Genomic DNA, 24,650 nt, shown 5'->3' with positions numbered 1-24,650 from the left:
ACTGGCGGACATATTGTAGCGGGGAATGTATTTATTTATGAGACTCGTCGACTTTATCGTGGGTTTGCACGGCACTTTAAAAGGCAGCGACGTAGACAGAGGGGAGAAAAACGGAGAGAAAGGGCCGGACGGTTATACATGTCGGCGAAGGTGAGCCGGAACATGCACCATTCCGGTAGATGGGAGAAAAGAAAGGTCCCCGGATGCCCTCTAATGTAATTGAATCGGGAAGAAACGCGCCAATAGTTGTACTTTGGTGCTTACGGAAGCGACAGCGCATGATTGCTTGGATGGCGAGGGCAAGAAGGATCAACGACGAAGTGCGGGAGTTTCATCTTTTTTGACCTCGTTTCATTACGGAAGTTCCGCGCGAGGTTTGTGGCCATCGAGGAACACGATGGTGATAATGTCGGTAAGATAGTCTGCTCGCGGTGCACGACTTAAGGAAAATGACTTTTGCATTTACCCGCCACACCAAACGCACGACGGGCGCATATCTGCGAGATAGGGTCGGAGATATTACCTTATCCTCTCGGACCCTCGTATTTTGCGAAAGCGCACCTACAAATAGAGATAATATTGCATATATTGTATATTCCCTGTATATTAATATTGTATTAATGTAATATATTGCGAACAATTTTTTTTTTATTTTTATACAGAAAGAATGATTTTACTGATTTTATGATCCAACAAATTATTTTCAGACCTATATTCAGCTAAATTTTTAGATACTTCAGCAAAATCCTTTTTTTGATGTACGAAATAAAGAGAGATTTAAAACTAATTCTGTATTGCGATTTTTAAAACTATTTTAAAAGATTTTAAAACAACGTGCAATTAGATTTGAGAAACTTGGATTTGAGGAAGAAGACAGCGAGTAAAAACGATAACAAAATCACTTAAAGTGAACATAGATATACTCAATAAAAGAAACGTTATATGTGTACGGAGTGTTAACAGGGCAAGAGGAGTGTGTGTTAATGAGAAAATAAGATACAGTTGAGTAGCGCTATATAGACTTTCCAGGTCATGGGAAAATATAAGTTTCAACACAAAACTATTGTAGTATGTCATAATTATATTTATATTCATCACCAATTACTTGATATGCTAATTATAACAAGCCGTATAACAATTTTACATTTCTTAACTAAATAACTGTAATGAAAATTTTTTTTAATGTATAATAATTAATGATTTAATAATAATTTATAATTATTGCATTACGAGAAATACACGAGGCTTTTTCTGATTTGCTTTTACAGGAAAATGCAATAATTGTAATTTAATGTATTGCTAATATTTCTAAATTTATACGGAATATATATATATATATATATATATAAGAGAGATCTAAAACATACTCCGCGCTCGGTTACATTTGAAACTTTGTAATTATACTCATTTTATCGCACCAATTATTTAACATGCTAACTGTAACAAGACGTGTAACAGTTTTGCACTTTTTACCAGTGCAACTGTGATGAATTTTTAAAATAATTATTTAATAATTTAATGACACTTTGAAATTATTGCATTACGAGGCAAACGAGACTCTTTCTGATTTGTCCTCACAGGAAAATGCAATAATTTTAATTCAGCTTTAATATCCATACTGTAATACATTTCGACGATAATGGAGACTTTGATTGATAATTCGATTAATTATGCATGTACTACGTGGGCTCCACTAATCGATGTATCCCAATATTGAACACCAAGGTACGAAGACTACTATTAGTAACATCTGTGAAAACTAAAAGTTATCAGAAGAACCGGATGTTGTACTCGCGAAAATTAGAACAAGTTCTATTTCCGCGCAATCGATTGCTACAACCCATCGCACGTACAATTTCGATATTACGCCGTATATATATACATACATATATGTTACATGTTATATTACATATCAGGTCGATTACTTCGGCTTTTACAATTTGCGTTATAAATCGGGTGGTAGGGAGGATTCTCTTGTCCTCTTTCTCATTTTATCAAAAATTTTTTCGTTTTGTTATTATTGTCAACAACTCACAGGAATGATCTACAATATCTATATAACATAAAGCAACGATTGAGAATTATTGAAGATAGCCATATATATTTTTTAGTATTTTATGATTATTTAAGAATAATCTTTTCTTGAATGGAAACTATATATTTATCGTTAATTATCATAAATTTCGATCAATTCTACTATATTGAGGCGAGAATATTGTACAAAAGGTTGCCGGGCATATATGTCGTATGTTTAGTGCTTGATGGAAGTTTGATTCGCGATCGATCGCGAAAATACTTTATCACGAGGCAATCGTAACGTCGTATGATGCTGCACTCATGGGAGAGGTAACCGCATGCGAGCTTCGTAATTTCATATAAGGATGACGCAATCGAGTGGTAAATTTGTTCGAATTTATCAGATTTCTATAATGCTCGTGGCAACAAAGATTCTCACTGTATACATTAAAAAAAAATTATTAAATTTTAATAAATATTTGTTTCAATAGTCTAACGAAATATTTACTAAATGTAAATATATATTTATTTGCATTTAAGTATAGCTTTTTTTATTTTGAGTAAATATTCATTTACTGTAAGTAAATATTTCGTTAGTACTATTGAAACAAATATTTATTAAAATTCAATAAATTTTTTTTTTCAGTGTAAGATTTTAACTATAACATGAAATATAATCAACCCTTGTAATCCGATATTGTTCCCGCCGGTATAGTATATACATCAATAGAACTTGTAATAATTTACACGGTATACGCCATCATCATCCATCCATTTATTGATACTTATTGTTGATGATTTCTTAGAGCCTATTTGGGATAATAAATAAGGAAACGCGAAGTTTAAAAGGAATTTATTTATAGTAACGTATTACTTTTTTAAAAGGATATTTATAAATGAAAGTGAAATTAATTTGAAATTATAATAATCTTTTGATTTATTTACATTTTTACATATTTTTAGCAAATTATGTAAATTTATGAATCCATATATATTTTGGTAATTATTCAGAATATTTTCTGATTTCTCTCCTTTTTCGAATTTTGGTATTTTTTTGCGTCAGTTAATAAAAATTTTATTGTTACTCTAACAGTGATAATCAACTGAGGGAGGTCGGAAAATATATAATCTACCTATTTTTTTAATTATTTATTTCCAACAGCTTTTCAGATCTCCCGTATTATAAATACATAATAGTCCTTAAAAGGACCAATTTTAGTTCTGAAAAGGACTAATGATTTATTATGCCTGTTTTTGTGTAAGCATATGTATCTTTGCTTGCATGCTGAGAGAAAGTGTTATTTTATTACCCATAAATAGAGCAATCAATGGCCGGTATTGTAGTTGGTTCTTATTTTAAGATCATTTTGAGTAATGTCTTAAAATACTAATACAGTATTCTGATTAGTTCATAATCTTTTTGATTGTACTTAAGACGATCCTAATATAAGATCCGACTATAAATACCGTCCAATGTTTTGTATATATGAAGCCGAGTATGAGCAAGAGAGAAAAAAGGCGAAGGAAACTCAAAAAATAGGTAGCTTACACATTTTTTTACCTTCCCTGTTAATTATCACTGTCAGAAATACAACAGAGATTTTTATCAGGACTGCTGCGTAAAAATTACAATTTTAAAAATGTCTTATTCTGAATAATTCCTTTAAATTATTACGTGTAATAATTTTTTTAATTAATTCTTTTTTATTTAAACAAAATATTTACAGATATTTATGAATCTTTTGTCTCAAAAGTACATGAATTGCACGGTCTTTCTCGCAAAACCTTTGTTCTAAAAAGCTCATGATGCTTCTATGTTTTTTTAAACAGAATTTCACAGATTTTAATAGACATAGCAGGTGCGGAGGCGAAACATTCAGTCTCATTTTTACCAGAGTTCTAATTTTAATTTGTGTTTTAATCTAATTTTAAATCATATTAGCTTTGTTATTATATTTTATATTATTTTTATGTTGAAATAATTCAACATAGAATAATAAATAAGTATATTATAGTGAAAAAAGTCGTATTATTCACAGTAATAAATTACATGTAGTTCAGTTTAAAAAACCGAGTGTCGGGGTGTATCTGAAAAATAGATCAATCTCTTTATCATTTGCGTAACGATATTTCTCGCATTTCTCATATTAGGCAAATTCGAAGTCGTGATGAGAAACTGATTTATCGCTTAGCAGACTTCTGGAGAAATTCTTTGTCTTCAGAGCGGCGTGGACGATCGGGTACGTCGTCCTGTACTTGTCTACCACGGCTTATTGTTCTCGTTGATTCAGTGGAGCAAATAAGCCATTATCGCAACAACCCTTTACAGAATCGTGCGCACAATAATCGATATTAGGGAGCATCGCGAGCAGTATGATAGCTAACTGGTGTTATTAAACTCGTGACCTATCCAAGGATACAACAATGAAGATCCTATCACGAGATAATGATTGGATGGCACAGAATTACGACGTGTCTTCCCCTAAAGTGATAGGTCCTTGACCTTTTCAGTTAGAGATTATATATGAGTATAGGATATGTATTCTTCCTATGAAAAATGTGTCCTTGTCTTCCTTAAATTGCCAAAGACAAAAATTTTATATAATATAAGATCGTCAATCATCCTTGCGTACCTGTTAAGGCACCCATCTCTAAAAGGGACATTTCGTACCCTACTAGGAATTTATCTGCCTCTGATTAGGAATTACTTAAAGTTTTAATAATAAAGACGAAAATGTAAAAATAAATTTATACCAAGAGTAAATGTATTTATTTTTACTTTTTTCCTTTATACATAAAAAAAAGATGATAAAACACTCTTATATATTAAACCCGTACGATAATTTTTTTGCATATAACACTGAACACGACTCATATAGAAGCGATTAAATCGATCATCATAATAAATTATGAATAATACCAATGAAGCGACATAATAATAAATTAATATTTAGCTTTTTTTTACAAGAAATGGCTTTCGCAGTCTAGCGGGCTTGCATAGATTGATTTATCTTCTGTTTAATATCAACTCAAACGGAAAAATTCAATTAGATGCGTATATACAGATTAGATGCAAATACCCTTTTTGAAGTGTCAGATTTATACATTCATCGATCATTATCGACGTTAATGTGTGTGTGTATGTGTTTTGCGCTTAAATGTTAAATATTAGGTTTAAATGTATTCAGCAAATTTTGTCCTTTGTGAAAGGAATCGCCGCGATTCTAATCGCGATCATTACCTTGATTCACAAAAGGATTTCCGCAATCTCTTCTTTCACGGGTTAAATGTGCGAAAACGGTTTTCTCCTCCTCCTCTTTCTCTCTTCTCGCTTCACAACGTTGCCCGTATAGTAAATGGAAATTTCGGAAGCAATTTATCATAAATTCAATAAAACACAGGCCGTCAATCTCTAACCAACTATATCACGCAAACGCTAATTTAAATCATGAAGCAGAGAAAAAGAGAGGATGAGAGATAGAGAGGGAGTAAGATTTGAGAGAATTTGATATGACTTTACGTTACTAGACTCATTGCTTACGGAATTACTATAGAATTTCATTTCAAATTGGATGGGTGATGAGCGGTTTCCTTCTTTATTAGATACCCCCTTGCGAAATTTTCCCCTCATTTTCCTCTTTTTCATCTCTCTCTCTCTCTCTCTCTCTCTCTCTCTCTCTCTCTCTCTCTCTGTCTCATACACAGCATTGATACGTGCATTTATATACCTTATTATGTATGTACTACCTATTTCTATTTGTATCTATAAATATATGTATGAATTACTACACATATTTATTTTTAATAGATTTATTTTATCTTGGTTATCGCGTTAGATCTAAATTTAATATATCAAAAAATTTATTATTTTTCCATTAACTTCATTATTTAAACTCACGATTAAATCTTTTTATTACGATGGAGCTGATATTTATTGCAATCGTACGTGAAAGCTGTGTCTAAAGACAGAGCAAGAATCCGGAATATCCTATATATTTAATGTAACGAAATGACTTATTAATATTCCTTTTTATTTTTAAAAGTTACATGTACAAAGAGCAAACTTTTTTGAAACATAGGGCATATATGTAAGATTTATTCTAACAATCCAGGATAGCGTCATATGGAATATATTAGTGGAAATCAATGATTAAAATCAACACGATTCCGAAGAGTTTTATTATAATACGAAGAAAATATATAGTTCACTGTTCGTGCTCCTAGTTTCATGAATAAACACGCATTCAAACTCACCAAAATTACTGCAGGTTGTAATCTTTGATGAAAACATCGTTCGTATTTCTAATATAAATTGTTCTACTATATATATAGCTATCTAATCTTAGATTTATATAAATATTTAATGTAAAGAATATTTTCAGTGTGTAAATATGAAAATCAGATACTTGCTGGATATCTTGCAATAATATATTATCGGCGATTATTATATTGCATTATAAAGATACTATTACTGTTAAGACTTGTTAATCTTGTCATGGATTTTACAAATTTACTTTCTCAAATAACATTTAGTTGGAAGCAATTAACAAATTAATGGATAACAAAGAGACCGAATCGGTCGATTAATCCCGATAAAAGCCAGTCTGAAACACTTATCCCAAATCCGCTTTAATCCACATTCAAAACAATTCTAATTGTTTATACAGTCATTTTCTCACTGATTGACATGTAATTTTAGTAAAAGACTTCAAATTTACGGTAACTTACACATTTCGCTTCTTTTAAATTCATTTTTGTACTTTTCATATACAATATATTCATTTATTTTACGCGTTTTTTGTATGTTTGTCTTGCTTTAAATCTTTACCGTGTTCACTTAATTCCAGTATTTTTTTTCGACGAATAGGAAGAATATGATATCAGAACTGTTTCAAGTGAAAAACAATATCAGCAAATATTGACAAAATAAATTCCACTCGGCATTATTTCTCGAATGTATTATGAGAAACCAATTTCCCAGCGAAATGTGCCTCGTCACTCATCAGAATTTCATCTTATTTTTGTTTAGTCGGCTCTGAAAGCGTGGGGTGTTAAGCCGAGGAATGGAGGGAACGTGGCAGTGGGAGCAGCGAAAGCACTGCCATATCATTCTGCTCAACTCTTCGTCGTACCTAAAGGAGAACCCGGAACAAGTTGCAGGTGAGCTAAAAATCTTTTTCTTCTAAATCAGCACATTTTTTGTTCAGTCCGATCCTCATCGAAGAAATAGATTTGATTCGCTACGTCAATGAGAAAAAAAAAGGAAGTTTTAAAATCATCTCTCGCGCTTGACCGCTTAGAACGATTATACCTTTTCATAGTGCATCTGAATTTCAAGCTAAGAAAGCGATTCCGAAAGAGCGAACTCGTGAAGAAGGGAAAAAGTGTTCAATGAAATCGATTTCAATCTTCGCGGTTCATTCTTAAGTGACCCACATCTTTAAAAATAACGCGAAGTATTGCTGAAGCAGATTGGTAAATTTCGTTCATATCATTGGCTCGCTTTCAGTTGCCATGAAATCGATTCGATGCTCCAATTGCCACATCTTTATTTCTTATTTTATCAAGAATTTGTTGTCGATCTAGTTTTTATTAATAAATTATTATATATATCACACAGTACGATAATGTTTCTTATACGGTACTTCTTTTAGCTTTGATAGGACAAGTAGACGCGACAGTTTCAGATGAACGAAAACGACTGCATGATTGCTACGGCAAGGAAGCAGATATCCTGAAAACAAGGGATCGTGTGCCAAGTCTGTAGCGTTTGGTAAGGAAGAGAGGGGCCCCCGTCAAGTATCACTTTGGAAGGAGAAGAGAGAAGGGGGTCATCATGGGCCCAGCAACCCAAATCGTATCTTACTGAGCGATGCAAGTAATTAGGGCCGGGGCCCTGCTAGTGAGCATGTGGCTCACTAGAGAATGAAGAAGCAAAACGTCCGGACTTTATCATTAATCGTCTTCACGCTTACCTATCTCCTCGTCGGTGCTGCAATCTTCGACGTGCTCGAGTCCGAGACGGAGAAATTACGCAAAGAAGCGTTAGATGGTAAGTTAGATGGTAAATTGAGTCGCTCATGCCCTGCAAATTTCAAGTTAGACAGGTGGCGTGCATATTCTTTTCAAAATGACTAGACTTTCTTAATAAGTGACTCGAGTTATAAATAATGATATGCCTCGTAAAGTTAATTCTGTAATACATAAAGACACATGATATAATACAAATAATTTAAAACTCTGATTTTTTTCAACGAGAAAATATCTATATATATATATATATATATATATATTTTATATAGGATTCCAATTTTATGTAAATTATTTCTTGCAATTTTGTTATGTAATTTCTATTTTTTATCTATGCAAATGATATAGATACAATAGCTTCTTTATTCTCTCGTAATCTGACTTCAAGAACTTCATTGAATAGAGTCTTAAGTAAACAAAAGTCCAAGAGACTCCTCTGAAAACTCGAAAAAGATCATCGGAGGGATTGAAGTGTCTCTCAGACGTTTCTACAACGCTTCTAGGCATTTGTGTTGTCTGGGGTTTCCTTAAGCCCCTTTATTGCCATTCGCGTAGATTACTTAGCCGTATAGCGAGCAACGAGCTCTATACGAGTGCATTAGTGTGTAATCGTGTATGCGGCGACGGCGGTATTTGTGCGACATACGTGCGGGGTATACGTTATGCAGAGAGGCACTTCCAATAGAAGAATGTCGTTGCACTATCGTCAAAGGGGAACGATCTTACAATGTCGCGGCCATTGTCTCGCTGCGAGCTCGAAAACGCTTGATAAATTCCATCTCCTGCGAGCCTTATAAATCCCAGTAGTAGTAGAATGAAATAGCGATTTGTGCGTTGCCGTGCTTCTTTTTTTTTTTTACAAAGACGAGCCTCGGCTTTTATTCATGGAAGGGACAGTTTTGCGCGTGTCTGACACGTAATTTTCATTAAAAGAATCGCGTTATCGTCATCCCAATGTACGAAGCATCTGTTCCGACAGAGTCTCTGAAAGCACACTCTGAAAAGTTCAAAGGTCATTAGTCATTTTATTTAACTCTGTGATATGTTCATTCGTCTCTCTTTCTCTCTCTCTCTCTCTCTCTCTCCCCTTTTAATTCTTTTTTGTAATTACTCATCATTTTTGTGTTAAAAATGGTTTCTATTGTAACACGTTTTGTAATTAATGCATATAAAGTTTCTACCCTCGAAAAGATGTTATTTTAAAGAACACTTAATAAATAGCAATATCTCTTTCTCTCTTTTTCTCTCTCACCGATGAAATCATTATAAATAATAATAATAATAATAATAAATAACAGGTGCGCACCATTATCAGGCATCACTCATACTTTTATTGATGCCTTCGGATCGCGAGATACATATCAATCTAATCATCGCTCTCATTCTGTTCACAGCCATTGAGAAAATGGTCATACGAAAATACAATATAAGCGAGGACGACTTCAAGATCATGGAAACAGTGGTGCTGAAGACGGAACCTCACAAAGCTGGCCAACAGTGGAAGTTCGCTGGCGCGTTTTATTACGCTACAACGGTCCTCACCACGATAGGTACATGTTGCAATGTTACCATTGCCCTGAATATCGTCGGATGTTCAAACCGAGTTTATTACGCGTAACTACCGCTGCGTCACTATCCATTTGCATTGAAAACCTGTTCGATAACCCAAATTGTTTGACGGATACCCAAATGCGACAGTTTGGAAAAAGTCAATTTGATTTGCAATTCGGATTTCTTTCAACCTTTATAAGTGTTAAATCACTACTGTTTTTTTCTAAATTAGAAAAAAACAAAAACTTTTTACAATTTTTATATGTCATTTTAGGTAATATCAATTTTTTCATTTATCATGAAAGATAATTTTTTGATTCTACGAGCTCTTCGATGAACGATCGTGATTTCGAAACTGAAAGTGATTGAGCAACGCACGAATGGATCGTCGGAGATATATTCGCCAGTCAGTGCGTTTTAATCGATTTAACTATTTTCATCATAACAGAAAAAACACAGATTCACATTGTGCACGATGTTTTGCGGTTTTGCACGAAACGTCGCGATTAAATTCATAGGGTGTCGTTTCTCTTCGATCGTGCGCGAAAGCTGGAAAACTGTCAAAATTTATTTTGCATTTCATTTTTATTTCAGGTTACGGACACTCAACGCCGACTACCATATACGGCAAATTGTTCACGATGTGCTATGCGATCATTGGTATCCCATTAGGACTTGTAATGTTCCAGAGTATAGGAGAACGCGTGAATAAGTTCTCGTCTGTCGTGATACGGAGCGTAAAGACGCTTCTAAACTGTAGAAACGTCCAGGTAACAATAAGCTTATTTGAACCACATATTTTGTCATTAGAACGTTTCATATACAATTCGAACAGGATTCAGGCACGTTCTATCGAAACAAATGGTGCACTTTCTGTTGGGCTGCACTAAAATCGCCGAAATTTCTGCACTACAGATTATTAAAGTTAATTAAACATGGATGAAATTGTGTTTCTGTTCAAAATAATGGAATTGTAATAATCCAAGTGCAAGCGTTTGAATTGTATATGTATAGGAATTCGTTTAATTAATTTTAAGCAGAATTTTATACAAAATAAATTGTAGATTACATTAAAATATATGTAGATAATATCAACAATAAAAACTTAAGGAAACTTGCCAATACAAGATGTTCAATGTGACAACAATGATTAATGTATTAAAAAATATAATATAATTACAGACGTTTCGACATCAATATTGTGTTCTCTCCAAAGTACAAAAAATATGTAATCTTCCAGTATACATTGAATATACAGATAATATTGAATTTTAGAAAGTTACAGATGTTATTAGAATTAATTTCAATAGAAATTTGTTTTGTTTAATATGAGAAACGTATGCTAAATCAATGTAAACTCATAATTATAATATCTCGAATTATTTGATATCTAATAATTAATGTGGCTTCAATTCAAATTGGCTTTTTGAAATCGTTTCTAATCAAAATTACACAGAGAAAAATTTTTACTTCACAAGTAAAAATATTCTGTTCAACTTATGACAAACTTTACTCGTCTAAAAGTAAAAATACTGAATAAGGAAAAAAAATACTGAAAGTGTAAAAAAAGTACATTACAATTACAGTAGATTCATTCAAGTGATTATTATTTTACAGTAAAATAAATCGTACTATTCTCAAGACTGTAAATTTTATCAGCTTTAAAACAAAAAAATACTCGTCGATAGAGTAAATAAATTCTATTGAGATGTCTGGTAATTTATAGATTTACTTTATGAAATGTAAAAAGTACCTTACACTATAACTACAACGGTCACTCATTTATCAGAAAAGTAAAGTAAATTTTACATGGTTACAGGTGGGCACCTACATGGGCCTGCCAATTCCATAAAATTTATTGAAATTCTAGTGCATATTACTTTACATTTTTCTTCATGTATTAGAACCTATGTTCTCTTTTTCATATCTCTTGAATAATGTAATCCAGTTTCCCTTCGAATATCTTCTTCGCTCGAATATCGAAGATTAAACCATTCGAATCGGTCTCGTTCCTTAAGCGTTTATCACGATACAATATATGTAATACATATGTAATAGAATTTAGACTTATAAATTAATATGCAACGTATTGCAGGCCTCGGAGATAAATCTCATCTGCGTGGTAACGACGTTGTCGTGCATGACTATCGCCGGCGGCGCTGCTGCGTTCTCCAGGTACGAGGGGTGGTCCTACTTCGATTCCATTTACTATTGCTTCATTACTTTGACGACAATCGGTTTCGGCGACATGGTCGCGCTGCAGAAGGATAATGCGCTCAACAAGAAGCCTGAGTATGTGATGTTTGCCCTAATATTTATTCTCTTCGGCTTGGCGATCGTAGCGGCTTCGCTTAATTTACTGGTTTTGAGATTCGTGACTATGAATACGGAGGATGAAAGACGAGACGAAGCCGAAGCGTTACAGGTACAACTTACCCTTATCCGTATCTCTAAGATTCGTTCATCTATCATTTTGCCGAATATTTAGTATCAATTGTCTAATTGTCATTTCTTTCTTCATGAAATTTTTACGGTTTGTAATATAAAATTCCGCTTAATTGTGAGCCTAACAAGTGGCATAAATGATATTTACGAATTAAAATAGCATTATCAAGTGGACTTTTTCATTTCCATCGCAATGAGTATTCATTCGTGAGAATTAATCGACCATTTTTATACTCCTCCTTTAGGCGGCCCAGGGCGCGGTGCGTCTCGAGGGCGATGTGATAACGGCAAATGGCTCGATACTGTCTGGCCAAATTGGCAATCACGGGAACGCAATGTCGTTGGACGACGAAGCGTCGGTGTGTAGCTGCCGCTGCAGCGGCTTCCAGAGGAAGCGGCGGAGACCACGTTTCACGGTGCGCCGTTCGCCGGGCAAGATCTCACACTTGCTGCCAATGCAACAGCTGTCGGCGTTGAGCGTGCGGGGCGACCCGCGGACGTCACAGCATTCTTCGATGCTGCCGTTACCGCCACTGTATCAGCATCGTGCCAGTATCTGACGTCGTTGTTCTGCCGCGAGGAGTGTGATACTCCTCGACGAGCAGCAGAATCACTATTACGAGCAGCCGCGGCGGGTGTCCGTCTGAGGGGAGCGTGTGCCTCTGCCTGGCAGCTGGCGACTTCAACGAATTTCAACAATCGTCGTCGAGACGCTATTATCACCGCCACGAGTTCTCTTTTTCTCGCGTTCTCTCTCTTTCTATTTCTCTCTCTCTTTCTCTTCTCTCTCTCTCTCTCTCTCTCTCTCTCTCTCTTTCTTACTCTCTCTCCCTTTTTCGCGTTCCACTCTCGTCGAATGAGAGTAAGATTTCGCATATAGATAGTCAAGAGATTGGAATTGGTTAGAAATTGGATCGATGGAACTGTTTAATTCGGATCGTGACATCGGAATAACGACGGCGCCGGATGCTTCTCCTCAACGAAAATGTTTTGTCGTTTCGCGAACCCGCGCGATACGTATAATTCTTCCATTCCGTCATCATCCGAGTTTAATTCATGTTCACGTAACCGAGAATATTCTCTATTCCGAGAATTATATTAGGATACTCGATGTACGATGAATGAATTTCTGATGCATTTGTGCGTCGAGTGAGGAATGAGAATTCGACGAATGAGGAAGCGAGAATTTTGGCGCTCGAGATGTTAAGACGAATTTTCCGTTCTGACGTTCTAGATAAATGGCTGTGTCGTTCGTTGGCATCATTAAGAGTGTGACATACGATGAGATTCTGTACGTGTGATAAGTCTATAGCAATGTAGATTATTTTTAATCTATAGTTAACGATAAGTTATCTTCGATCTTTTGTACTAAAAATTATTTATATTTTCTTTGAGAAAAAATATTATATGTGTAAGAATATTTGCTTGAACAATATCTTTGGCGAAAATAAATATCGGAATGTAAATTAAGAACGTAAGAGGACTCTTCCTTTACATTCAGCTTACGCTCCGATTTTTATTTTCGCCAAAGATATAAAAATAAATTTTTTTTACAGACCTTCATATTTCCTTTTATATATATATATGCATATGTGTGTTTGTTGTGTGTATTTTATATACATATATATATATTATATATATATATATACGTATATACACACATTTATATTATGCCCGCATTTTTCGAATATCAGATACGACTTGGAATACCGAATAGTATAATGCTTGTGCCCGCTTTCTGATATTCTCATATTTATTCTCATATTTATTTTTTATAAATAGAATGAGAAATGTGGAATCACATTGTAGGTGCAATTACGCAGTGAACTGACCTTGAAAAGACACGCATGTACAAAAAACTGCGGGGATAATGTATCTTGCGATCGAGAGATACTCTGTGAAGACACGAAAAATATTCACATGGGAAAGACGAAAGGGAGCGAATGCAAAGGAGTACGAATGTCGGTGATCGAAATCGCGAACGAGTGCGAGTGAGTATGCCTGGGAATGTAGTATGTGTGTAAAAATGTAAGAATACATGAAAGAAAAAATACGAATGTTATATATACGTTCAAGTTCTCGTGAGAGAGAGAGAAAAATATTACAGAAATACAAATACACACCAAAAAAAGAGATATACACAGACCGACACGACTTTTTTCATTAAGAAGACATTTTACAATTTGTATATAATATAAAGTATGGAAAGAAAGAAAACTACGCGCGACTTTAGGTATACGACACACACGAGACGTTCCGATCTTATGGAGATATATAATGTGTATAATACATACTTGTAAGATACGTCACAATTATTATCAAGCGAGTTCGCGAGTACGTGATATAAATATATATATATTATATCTTAAAAATTTCGACTTTTCATCTATTATTATTTAAATACAGATCGAGATTGTCGAGGTGGCCAAGGCCGCATAGATTTGTAGAGTTCAGTAGATTGCTGTAGGTTTCCTGGAAAACACAAATGGGCGCCCGGCGACACGATTACGGAGAGAGAAACACGTGTGCGTATAGGAGAAAAAAAATTTTACGTGAATTCGCTCCCCCGAATTTGATCGTTTACAGTTTATCTACGAAGAGTCAATCCATCGAAACACGAAACAAGTACGTATTCCCGGTAGATGCGTTATCATATTATAGGATGAACACGAGCGGAACAATTCTCTTGCCTTTTATCGAGAAGTAGAATCTACTCGGATATTTTTAAGACGTATACTGGATTGCACATGTGCAAGTAGCCATACGTAGGAGACATTTCTTTATCCAATCAAATGGTCTATACAAGAAAAACGCCGACTAGTATGGCAGTTTTCTCGTGGAAATATCTTGTTATTTAAATCGTACGTTCATGAGGCACGTTTCCATTACGCTACACAATCAGAATTTTCTAAATACTTTTAAATTATATATCGATAGTTCAAGATACTGTTCATCGTGACCAAATGTAATTTATAATGCTATACATATGACTATTTCAGATTAACGAAAGGCTGCAGTGCGTGATTTTATCCGTAATCTCATAATTTATAAATAATGTACGTATACACGTTAGAATATTATTTGAAACCTAATGTTAAATTAGAAAAAAACATTTTTCTCTATGAGAGCAAACACAATTATGATAAAACAGCCGTACTTGTCGACCGTTTATCAGTTATGCCATTTCACTTATAAATATCTTACTCTACGAAAAAAAAAGAAGATAAGAACTGCTAGAACTTACTCCCGTTCATTACCTTTAATTACGGCCAATTAAATCTGTAATATAGGTAGTAACAAAAAAAAGTAATGCGATCGCGTAGATCGTACAAGATTTTTATGAGATAAGGCGAGTAAACAAGACAAACTTAACGAAAATAAACTAAGTGAACGCGTAATTAGCCATGCATCTTGTATTAATCAAGTTGATGTAACGTTCATTTTATTTGCATCTTACTTGACGCATCATTTCAACTCGTTTGAGCTAAATAACAGTAACGATCACGAATCTTTTCGAAACACGTAGGTATTTTACTGTTTCAAATGATCGACGTTACCTATTTGTTCTTAAACTCCGTAGTCCATATTATCTAATTCATTATTGAATTTTACTAGAATCTTCACGTAACATAAATAAAATTTTGAATAATCGGATATACAATTTTTTTAATTCTCAGGTGAACGGTCATAGCGTCTTAAGATAATACAAGAATTATATTATATACACTTTCATATAATATTTTGTATTTATTGTAACATTCTATAAAAAAAGTAATTGAGCTTATAATATCGAGGCTATAGAATTAGCTGGAGAAAAAGATACAATTTCTCGTTTGCTTTCGATCTCAAATTATTAAGTAGTACTACAAGACGTAAAACTATTATCATCAGGATGCAAAATATAACTTAATTTAAGGATAAAAATAATACATGAGAGATTTCATTTGTAATATTCTATAATCTATAATCATTGGATTGATCTAGTACCTCTTGATTAATCCACAACATTATTTTCCTCGAGATGTAATTGTCAAAAGTTCGACGTCTAAAAAAATATGATTTCGCTGCTAAGAATATTTCCTACAAGACGGCTATCCATTTAAACGTTTCACCAAACAGCAAACGTTGAATGGAATGTGTTCACACCGATTTAGCTAAAATGCAGAATGAAATGATGTATTGTTTAATGTGAATGCAACGTTCGAAAGGAAAAAAATATACAAAAATCTAAGTAACGTCACTGTAATTATACCGCAGTGCCATAATTTCCTAACGTATGTTTAAATTGCCATTACTTGTATTATTTTGATAAAAAAAAAAGTATGAAAATGATAATAAAATATATTTGGACATTAACTAATTTTATTTTACGTAAAAGAATTTTGTTATAGTATCTCTCTTAAACGCCGATGAATAATTAATAATAGTACAGAGTAACATGGCGAATAGTTCACGAACTTATAGAATAATGCATCTACATGCAACTTCCCTATTTTTGTGAAGAGATTAGTCTTGATTAACACGTCGTATTGTAAGGATGAAGTCAGAATATAATTTCATGTATTATTATATATATATATATAATATTGTAATATATAAAGCATTTCTGTATAAGTCTTGGGACGCTTTGCTTCGCATCTAATTTGACAATCTTCAGCACACCATTTAATGATGATTATCCGAAATATTTAGAATTATCGAGTGTTTCGCCAGGATTATTCGTTTATGGTGTCCATCTATAGTACAATTCTTAAAAAAATAAAAAAGCTGCATTTTATCATTGATGTTTCAAACGGCGCACATCCACGAGTAGAATCAAATGGTAGCGTGGAATGTTGTCGAAGTAGATCGAAGCATACGTGACACTTCTTACGTACAAGAAAACTGTACGATATAGAGTGAGACATACGCTTCGTTGAGATTGCTATAGGATTACGTTCACTTCCAAGCCTTTCCCACTTGATGTTTTGTCGTTCAGCTACCTAAACGCGTCCCATCGATACGGCGTATCAGCGCGAGATGTGTACCTAGTATGCTACAACTATCAACGATTTTACGACCAACGCTAGCTTAGTTAATCCCGACGGATTGATGATATAAGATCATTTTTTCAGACTATAGTCTAGTTAATTAGAACCCGAGTGGCATAATTCATTGGCGATATATTGATTAAACATTGACATGCATTGGACTAACATTGCGCCAATAAATTGTACTAGCAGGAAACGTAATAAGACGATATCTAAGAACTTCTTGCATATTGTACGTCTTTCGCACGACCAATGTTTCTAATTTCAAAGGTACAGCAGCGTGTTGCTGCTTCGTGTAATCGTGACGAGACTATTTGCACGTGAGAACACGCAATTAAGACATAGAAGACTTCTTCGTTCTGCAAGAACGATAAATGCAAGAACGTTTAAGTCTAATCTACAATGATTTGCTTTCTGTTTCTTGTTTTTTTATCACTTTTTATCTCTTGTCTTTTTGCCTCTTATGTTGTTTCTTCGTTTTCTTTTGCCCGAGATAAAAACTGATGAATTTCGGAAAAGACAAGAAACACGTAACGAGAAATACGATTATCGATAAAGCATAAAGAGGAAAAAAGGCAGAAATAAAAAGCAAGTAACGGTAGCACATATGTATTACACATATGTGCTACCGTTACATATGTAGTACACATTGTAGATTAGGCTTTAGTTTGGATATGACGTTTATTTGAGCGGTTCTATTAGGTAGACTACGGTCTTTAGCTTAGAAATTGGTTTGAAAAATTTTTTTTTAAATGATACATCAGCGGCCTTCCAAATTCTAGGATATCCGAAATTAAAAGAATGTTCCTCATGTGAAGCGCTAAAATTATGAAAAAAAAAAAAAGAAAGAATATCGAAGCGTTACCGATATACCGAATAATCATTTCAATGATCTAAAATGTATTCGAAATAATTTATTATCCTCGCAACGTGATACACGTAGATTTAATTGACGATGTATTTGTATGTACACTTCGACTCAACGCCATTCGAGCCTTTGGCACGTTCTTTTAATTCGGATCTCCGGAAAATTCAGAGAGGAACAACACTACAGGCAAGTGCCAGACACAAATCCACACGTGCTCTGCGCACATGTACGCAAATGTACACGCGCGGCACATTCAGCGGAACGCATTCGCGGATTTGAAGAAAGATTTAAACCTCGTGCATTTTTAACTTTGTATTTAAGTAGGTGATAGGCACGAGGGAGAGTCTGCTATTAATGTTACCTTACACAAATATAAACAATAATACTTGTAATAGCTGTAAATTTACATTTACGAAGTACCCGAAGAAGATACGGAATTAAAAACGAAAAAAAAATTTAAAAATTCACGCAATTTTTGCTATTATTGTTATAGCGTAAAATGTAAGAACATAGTTACGAATTTGACAAACGAATTAATCGATTAATTAATTAACTACAAGCATCGAAGTAATGCAATTTTGTCGTGGTCTTAATCGATTTACTGATTGCGCGGTTCTGAAATCGCAGAAAGAAAAAAAAAAGGAATAAAGAAGTTTGTAAAATATATATACGAATGTTGTACCTTCAAAATTTGTAAAAATTCACCCTTCTATTATTCTACTTACGGCAACTTTATTGGCTGTATTTTCCGATAATAATAGAACTTAAAACGATTTTGTCGTATCAAAGATTATGTCTAAACGAATTTAGTTTGAATGGCTTATTCAACAAGTAGGACAATTAATTGGCCACATTTCTTCCAAGAAACAAAAGACACTTCCGAGGGATAAAATGTATCATTTCGTCGCTAGAAAGAGAATGGAAAGAGATGATTAACCAGATTTTGACAGAAAGCAATTGATTTTCAATGTCTTGGACATTATATGAAAATTATTGTTCACGATAATAGCAATATTGTGTGTGTAAGATGCAGAACAAGATTTGCACAATGTTCCTTGACTAACCATGATTAACAATTTCGATGAAAAAAAAAACTGTAGAAAAGGTGACTACATATCTCTTGTTTCCGTGTATTATACATAATAGCGTACCCTTCAAGGACCTTCGGAAAACCACTCATGATCGAGATTAACAATTGACGTTCAAAAGTTTCAAGGAGAGTACGAACAAGTGGGCGAAAATGATTCAAGATAAGACGCGAGGGAGTGATCGGAATCGATTCTCACAAATCCCCTGCCTGCACACACCGCCATGTGTAACGACATTTAAGTGGATCGTAATTTGTAAATTATTATGGACTTCCTATTATATGCTGGTATATAATGATACATGTGCTCTGCCACAATAAAGCAGTTTTTTATCTACTCTACTGCAGTATTTTCTTCCCCCGAGTATACAAACAACAAATTTTATCTGTCACAAACGACGATAATAAAATTTTGCATTGATGCAAATCTTCCATAGTAGAAGTTTACAACATATATTACCGAATTTAAGAAATGTTACAACATTTGTCTAATTAATAAAGAAAAAAGTAGTAATAATTTATATATAATTATGTGTACATTGTTCCTAAAAAAACCATATTTATATAAATTTATACAAATTATTTAATATTTATAAAAGTTTATGCAAGATGTCTTATAGGAAGTTGCAGAACCAGTCATATCATTTTTACGCACATAGAAAATAGAAAAAAAAATTTTTTTTAGTAGAAAATATTTAAAAGTTTTATTTATATAAAAAAAAATTTTTTTATGATTTTTTCCATGCAATAAATGTTTATAAAAATACCACAGTTGCCAAATCTTAACGATGATATATAAGTTGCTTTCCATTTTCACATGAGATACTGAATTATAAAGTTAAATGAGTGTTTTATACTCGGATAATAATGTCATTACTTGCTTACTTTGATGACAAAGTTATTGTGTATAACAATATATTATATATTTATAACTTCACGTTTAATATTAGGTAACAAGATTCACGATCAGTAAAGCATACGGTCTGAGAATTAATTTAATCTTGATAGCAACTTAATTTAATAAAAGGAAGCAATTTAATTTTCAAAACCGTCAGAAATTGAAATAACTCGTTGTCGAAAATTTAAAAAAACTTTCTCTAACGTCTCTTTTGAAATGCTATTTACTGCTTTTCTCACAGCTGTTTTCAATTGTTTTATCGTTTTAGGCTCTTCGGTATAGCAATTGTCTTGAAGGTGTCTCCACAAAAAAAAATCGCACGGATTCAAATCTTGAGATTGTGAGGGCCACTCTATCCCCTCCTGATCATCAGGAGATCCCAAACCAATTATTCGATCCTTATAAACATTGACGATACTCTTAAAAACTGCACGATGTGGTCTTATTCCGTTTTGCATAAAGTAGAAACGTTCGACTAAATGGTTTTTCTTAACATACGGAAAGAACTTTGTCTCTAATAGTCGCAGGTAACTATTTATAGTGATAGGTGAGTCGAAGAATTCAACATATATTCCTTCAACTGAAATGGCTGCCCATACAATCACCTCCTTAGGAAGAGGTGTTGCTTTAGCAACATCAAAATCTTCTTCTTGATCCAACCCATATTGAGCTACAGGATGAAACCAATAATATTGTTTATTAACGTATCCATTCAGCCAAAAATGTGCTTCATCGCAAAAAATAATTCGTTTTTCGTTGAATTCCTTAGCTTCATAGAATAATAGCTGCTTCATTGTATCGCAAAAAAATTTACGTTGTATTCTAGCACGTTCTTCTAACAACTGACGGATTACTACTTTGTAGGGATGCAATTCGCAAAAAATACTTAGAATCTCTGTCAATAATAATTTAGGGATTCCGAATGCTTGAGCAGCTTTTTCAATGGAGGCATTCGGATTTTTGTGAAAATAATGTTCAATCACGTCAATTTTGTCTTCTGCCGTGTAGAAAGGAAGCAAATACAAAGAGATTTTTCCTTCAAAGATATCGTTTACTTTCAACTCCTCAAGTGTACCATATTTTATAAAGTTATCAATTATTCTGTAAAAAAAAGAAGGTAAAATTATTTTAATACATAGAGGAAAGTCGCCGAGATGCTGATATAGGTCTCTTAAAGTGACACCCCCTTATTTCTCAGAAACTAACTATTGCACTTTATTAATACTAATAAAATCATGATCTGTTTAGCTAATTAAAGAAGTACAAATTCATAATTCATATAATTGTGGCTTGTTTCTATACCAAATCAGCTAAAAACCAATTCTATGAATCCGAGAAGAAAATTCTTACGGTGTTCTTTTGCAAATTGCGTAATTAAAATAATAGTGACTGTATTATTGATAATATTATGTCATTTTAAATGTTATGTGTTTTCTTTGCACCAATTGATTCATCTTATTATTCTGTTCATAAAAGTATTAGAATACGATTATAAAAAAAATTAATAGTTTACAAGTTATTTAATATTTTATGTCAATATGTGCCAGAATAAAGTATAAAATATCTCGTAAACTATAATTGATTTTTTGATACCACTATCTTGATACTTTTATATGCAGAATAATTAAAGGAATCATATTATGTAAAAAAATTATACAATTTTATTTAAAAAAGTGGAGTTGGCCTTCATATCTTTTTGACGCCTAGAAGAAAGGCAATATATGACCAACAATGTGGTCCCCTCTAAACCATGCAACTTTTGTCTGAAACATTTTTCTATATCTTTCATATTTTTCAAGATATTTGTTTGGAAATTAAAATGGGACACCTATATAGATTTTGTTAAAGAAATTTCGTAAAGACCTTTAATTAGTGATCTCTTATGTAAACGTATTTGTTGTAAAAAAAATGTACTTGCAATACACATTGCCTATACATTATTTTAATTTTTTTTTAATTTTGTTTTTGTGTTAATACTTAACAACTTTGATAATTAATTAAAATTTTATAATTAAAAAATTGTATTATAGGCCTGTCGATAAAAATTACGTTCTAGAAATTTTATTACATTGAATAGCTACATTTAACGCACAAAAAATTATATTTCCTCTTTTTCTAGAACTGGATCATTATCTTTTTTAAAAAGTATAAAATAAACATGCAGGGACACAAATGCCTAGCCGTTCGAAATTGCATGCCTCTTCACGTCTTCTCATTCTTCTCATACCTTTTCTGATATGAGTGCAAATTTGGATAGATAGACATTTATGTCCCCATGTGTACTCTTTTTTTATGACTCATGAGATCTGTTCATGTTGCTTGCATTTTGTGCACTGAGCATCTTTGTTTTCTTTCTTTCAAGGAGTATTTCACTCTCGAGTCAAACAAATATGATTGCTCGACTCTTGGTGACTCGGTTTGACTCGCTCCTTATTTTCACTGGTCTCTACTGATCCCTCGCACTATTTTCGTGATTTTCGCTCGTTGATTCGCACTGACCTGTTTCTTAAATGTACCAACTCTGTATAGACATAAGTACAGATATATTAGCGTTGCGAAAAGGACAACAGCATCGATAAACAGGCAAGAATGTCGCGAGGTAGTTATTAATATGTGATGAGCGCTAACTGAGAGAAGGAGAAGGATCGCCGAGGAGATCCGGCGTGTGCCGAGAAAGATAGACGAAATTGAGCGCTCGTTAAATAATGATTCCGATCGGGAGTCTGGCTTAATAAAGAGTAGCGACCCCCCGGAGTATGAGATCGCGCCGCTGACTACACGGAGCAAAGGCACAAGCACAATTCAGCAACGGAGTTTTAGCATCCGAGGTCTGCCTTGAGTCTCGTAACAGGTTCACCAAGTAGACGACTATTCATGCACGGCTGTGCACGGCCGAAAGGTGACGAAGCGGACAACCTGGCACAAGATCGGAGTCTGGATCGGCACATTAATTGGTGCGGCTGCCAATCTAGTTTGATCCCTCCTCCCAGGATGCGCTACTACAAAAACGAGATACGTACCGTATAATAATCTATTCATATTAATCCCGAAATCGAAGTAACTCGCGGAAGGAATCGCATCGAGCGTAATATTGTGAATAATTTGTAATCACGATCATACATAAGTCGTATATCGAGTTTTACGGTAATGATTTTTTCAATTCAATTAAAATAACGAGGATCTATAACCGGGTATCCATTTCGTATTTTTGAAACTGAGCTATACACATCCAAACTTGTTTCTACGCACAAGAGAAGGGATGGGGGGGAGGTCATAACAACCTTTTCCTACATTCACATAGAAAAATTCCTGCATGGGTACTCGGGTACCCCGGTTATTGAAATTATTGGTTATAGAGACATGAGTTAAAGTATTGAACTCGCGTTATCGATCTCCAAATGTATATATATATATATACAGCGATCTCTTGAATTAAATCTTAATGCGAAAAAAAATTTCTTTAGTGTGTGTGTCCTTCAATCACATGTCCACATAATTTCTGTTACAACTCTAATTGTAAGACTGTAACTCGCATTGTAACTCGAGATTGAAATGCTCTTGCTTTCTCCGACGCTATAATATATATATTAATTTATCTCGATCATTTAAGAAATGCACAAATTTGTGAAGATTTCAAGCAACACGAACAGATCCAGATCGAGATGGTAATCCTAGTAACAACCAACAAGATATATTACGAGAATTATAAAAAAATTGAGTTCCAACCTTTTGAGACTAATCTCATCCTTAAATCCAATTTCACTCCTAAATTTGATACAAAATTCTTCACAAGCAGTACTATATGTTTTATATCTAAAGAAGCAATCAATGAGATAAATTTTTTGTTTCACCGTAAAATGGGGTTTAATAGTTGACGCAATAAACTTTCTTTTTCGTTGTAAGAAGTCCATTATGAGTGTATTTCGCGTTTCACATAGTTTCTTCTTCTTCCCAGTGAGAAATAACAATAAAATCGATGTCGAATCGACGTCAATTCGATGTCGATTTGATAATTTCGACGTCGAATCGACATCGATTCGATGTCGATTCCATTATCATTTCTCACTGGGTGGCCAGTGGACTTTCAATTTCACTTGCAGAAATCCAAGTATCACGCTTCGAGAAAACTTGCTGGGTTGAAAAAGGCCAGTCAGACCAGTGCATGTTTTTAAAAGTTTCACATAGCTAAAACGAAATTTACGAAATTGCCTGGTTTCAGGTATACGATCAACAATAGAGCTCCAATCCATGAATGAGAGAAGGAATTCGTTTAGCAACATCATGAGACCTTCTGTGCGCGCGCACGCCTCACACGTGCACATAACACACACACACACGCGCGCGTGCGCGCGCGCACACACACACACACACACACACCCATTTTTCCACATATTTACACACATACACGTATAGAAATAAAAAATTTAATTTATTTAAATTTTTTTCATACACACGCACACATGTATGTGTAGAAAAATTTTCATTGTTATTTTGAATAGTATATGGTATATGGGGTATTATATGTATATACATAATAATATTCTAAGTTTTTAAATTAAATGTTACAAAAATCAGATTTATTATATGTACAAATATATATGTTATATAATAATAATAATAGTAATAGATGAAATATATAAATAAATGGTAAAAGCATTTCTAATGCAAAATCGTTTTTCTTCAAGCATCGATAAAAGTAAAATGTAATCAATGCAGCAGCGTACG

General features: G+C 33.7%; 1 protein-coding gene across 2 annotated transcripts in view; it reads left to right on the top strand.

Annotated features, from left to right (window-relative positions):
* Task6 (TWIK-related acid-sensitive K[+] channel 6) overlaps window positions 1–12,777 on the top strand; it is an 84,603-nt gene extending 71,826 nt beyond the window's left edge. For both annotated transcript variants that reach the window (XM_018517317.1, XM_018517318.1), the window contains exons 2-7: window positions 7,046–7,176; window positions 7,671–8,068; window positions 9,441–9,596; window positions 10,192–10,367; window positions 11,693–12,022; window positions 12,288–12,777. In XM_018517317.1, the coding sequence (XP_018372819.1) occupies window positions 7,942–8,068; window positions 9,441–9,596; window positions 10,192–10,367; window positions 11,693–12,022; window positions 12,288–12,602 (1,104 nt within the window). In that variant the 5' untranslated portion in view covers window positions 7,046–7,176; window positions 7,671–7,941 and the 3' untranslated portion in view covers window positions 12,603–12,777. The remainder of the gene's footprint in view (window positions 1–7,045; window positions 7,177–7,670; window positions 8,069–9,440; window positions 9,597–10,191; window positions 10,368–11,692; window positions 12,023–12,287) is intronic.
* Window positions 12,778–24,650: the final 11,873 nt, after the last annotated feature.

This window comes from Trachymyrmex cornetzi, unplaced genomic scaffold, assembly GCF_001594075.2.
Source record: "Trachymyrmex cornetzi isolate Tcor2-1 unplaced genomic scaffold, Tcor1.1 scaffold67, whole genome shotgun sequence".
Taxonomy (NCBI): domain Eukaryota; kingdom Metazoa; phylum Arthropoda; class Insecta; order Hymenoptera; family Formicidae; genus Trachymyrmex; species Trachymyrmex cornetzi.
Note: the sequence above shows the minus strand (reverse complement) of the source record. Positions and strands in the feature narration are given on the sequence as shown.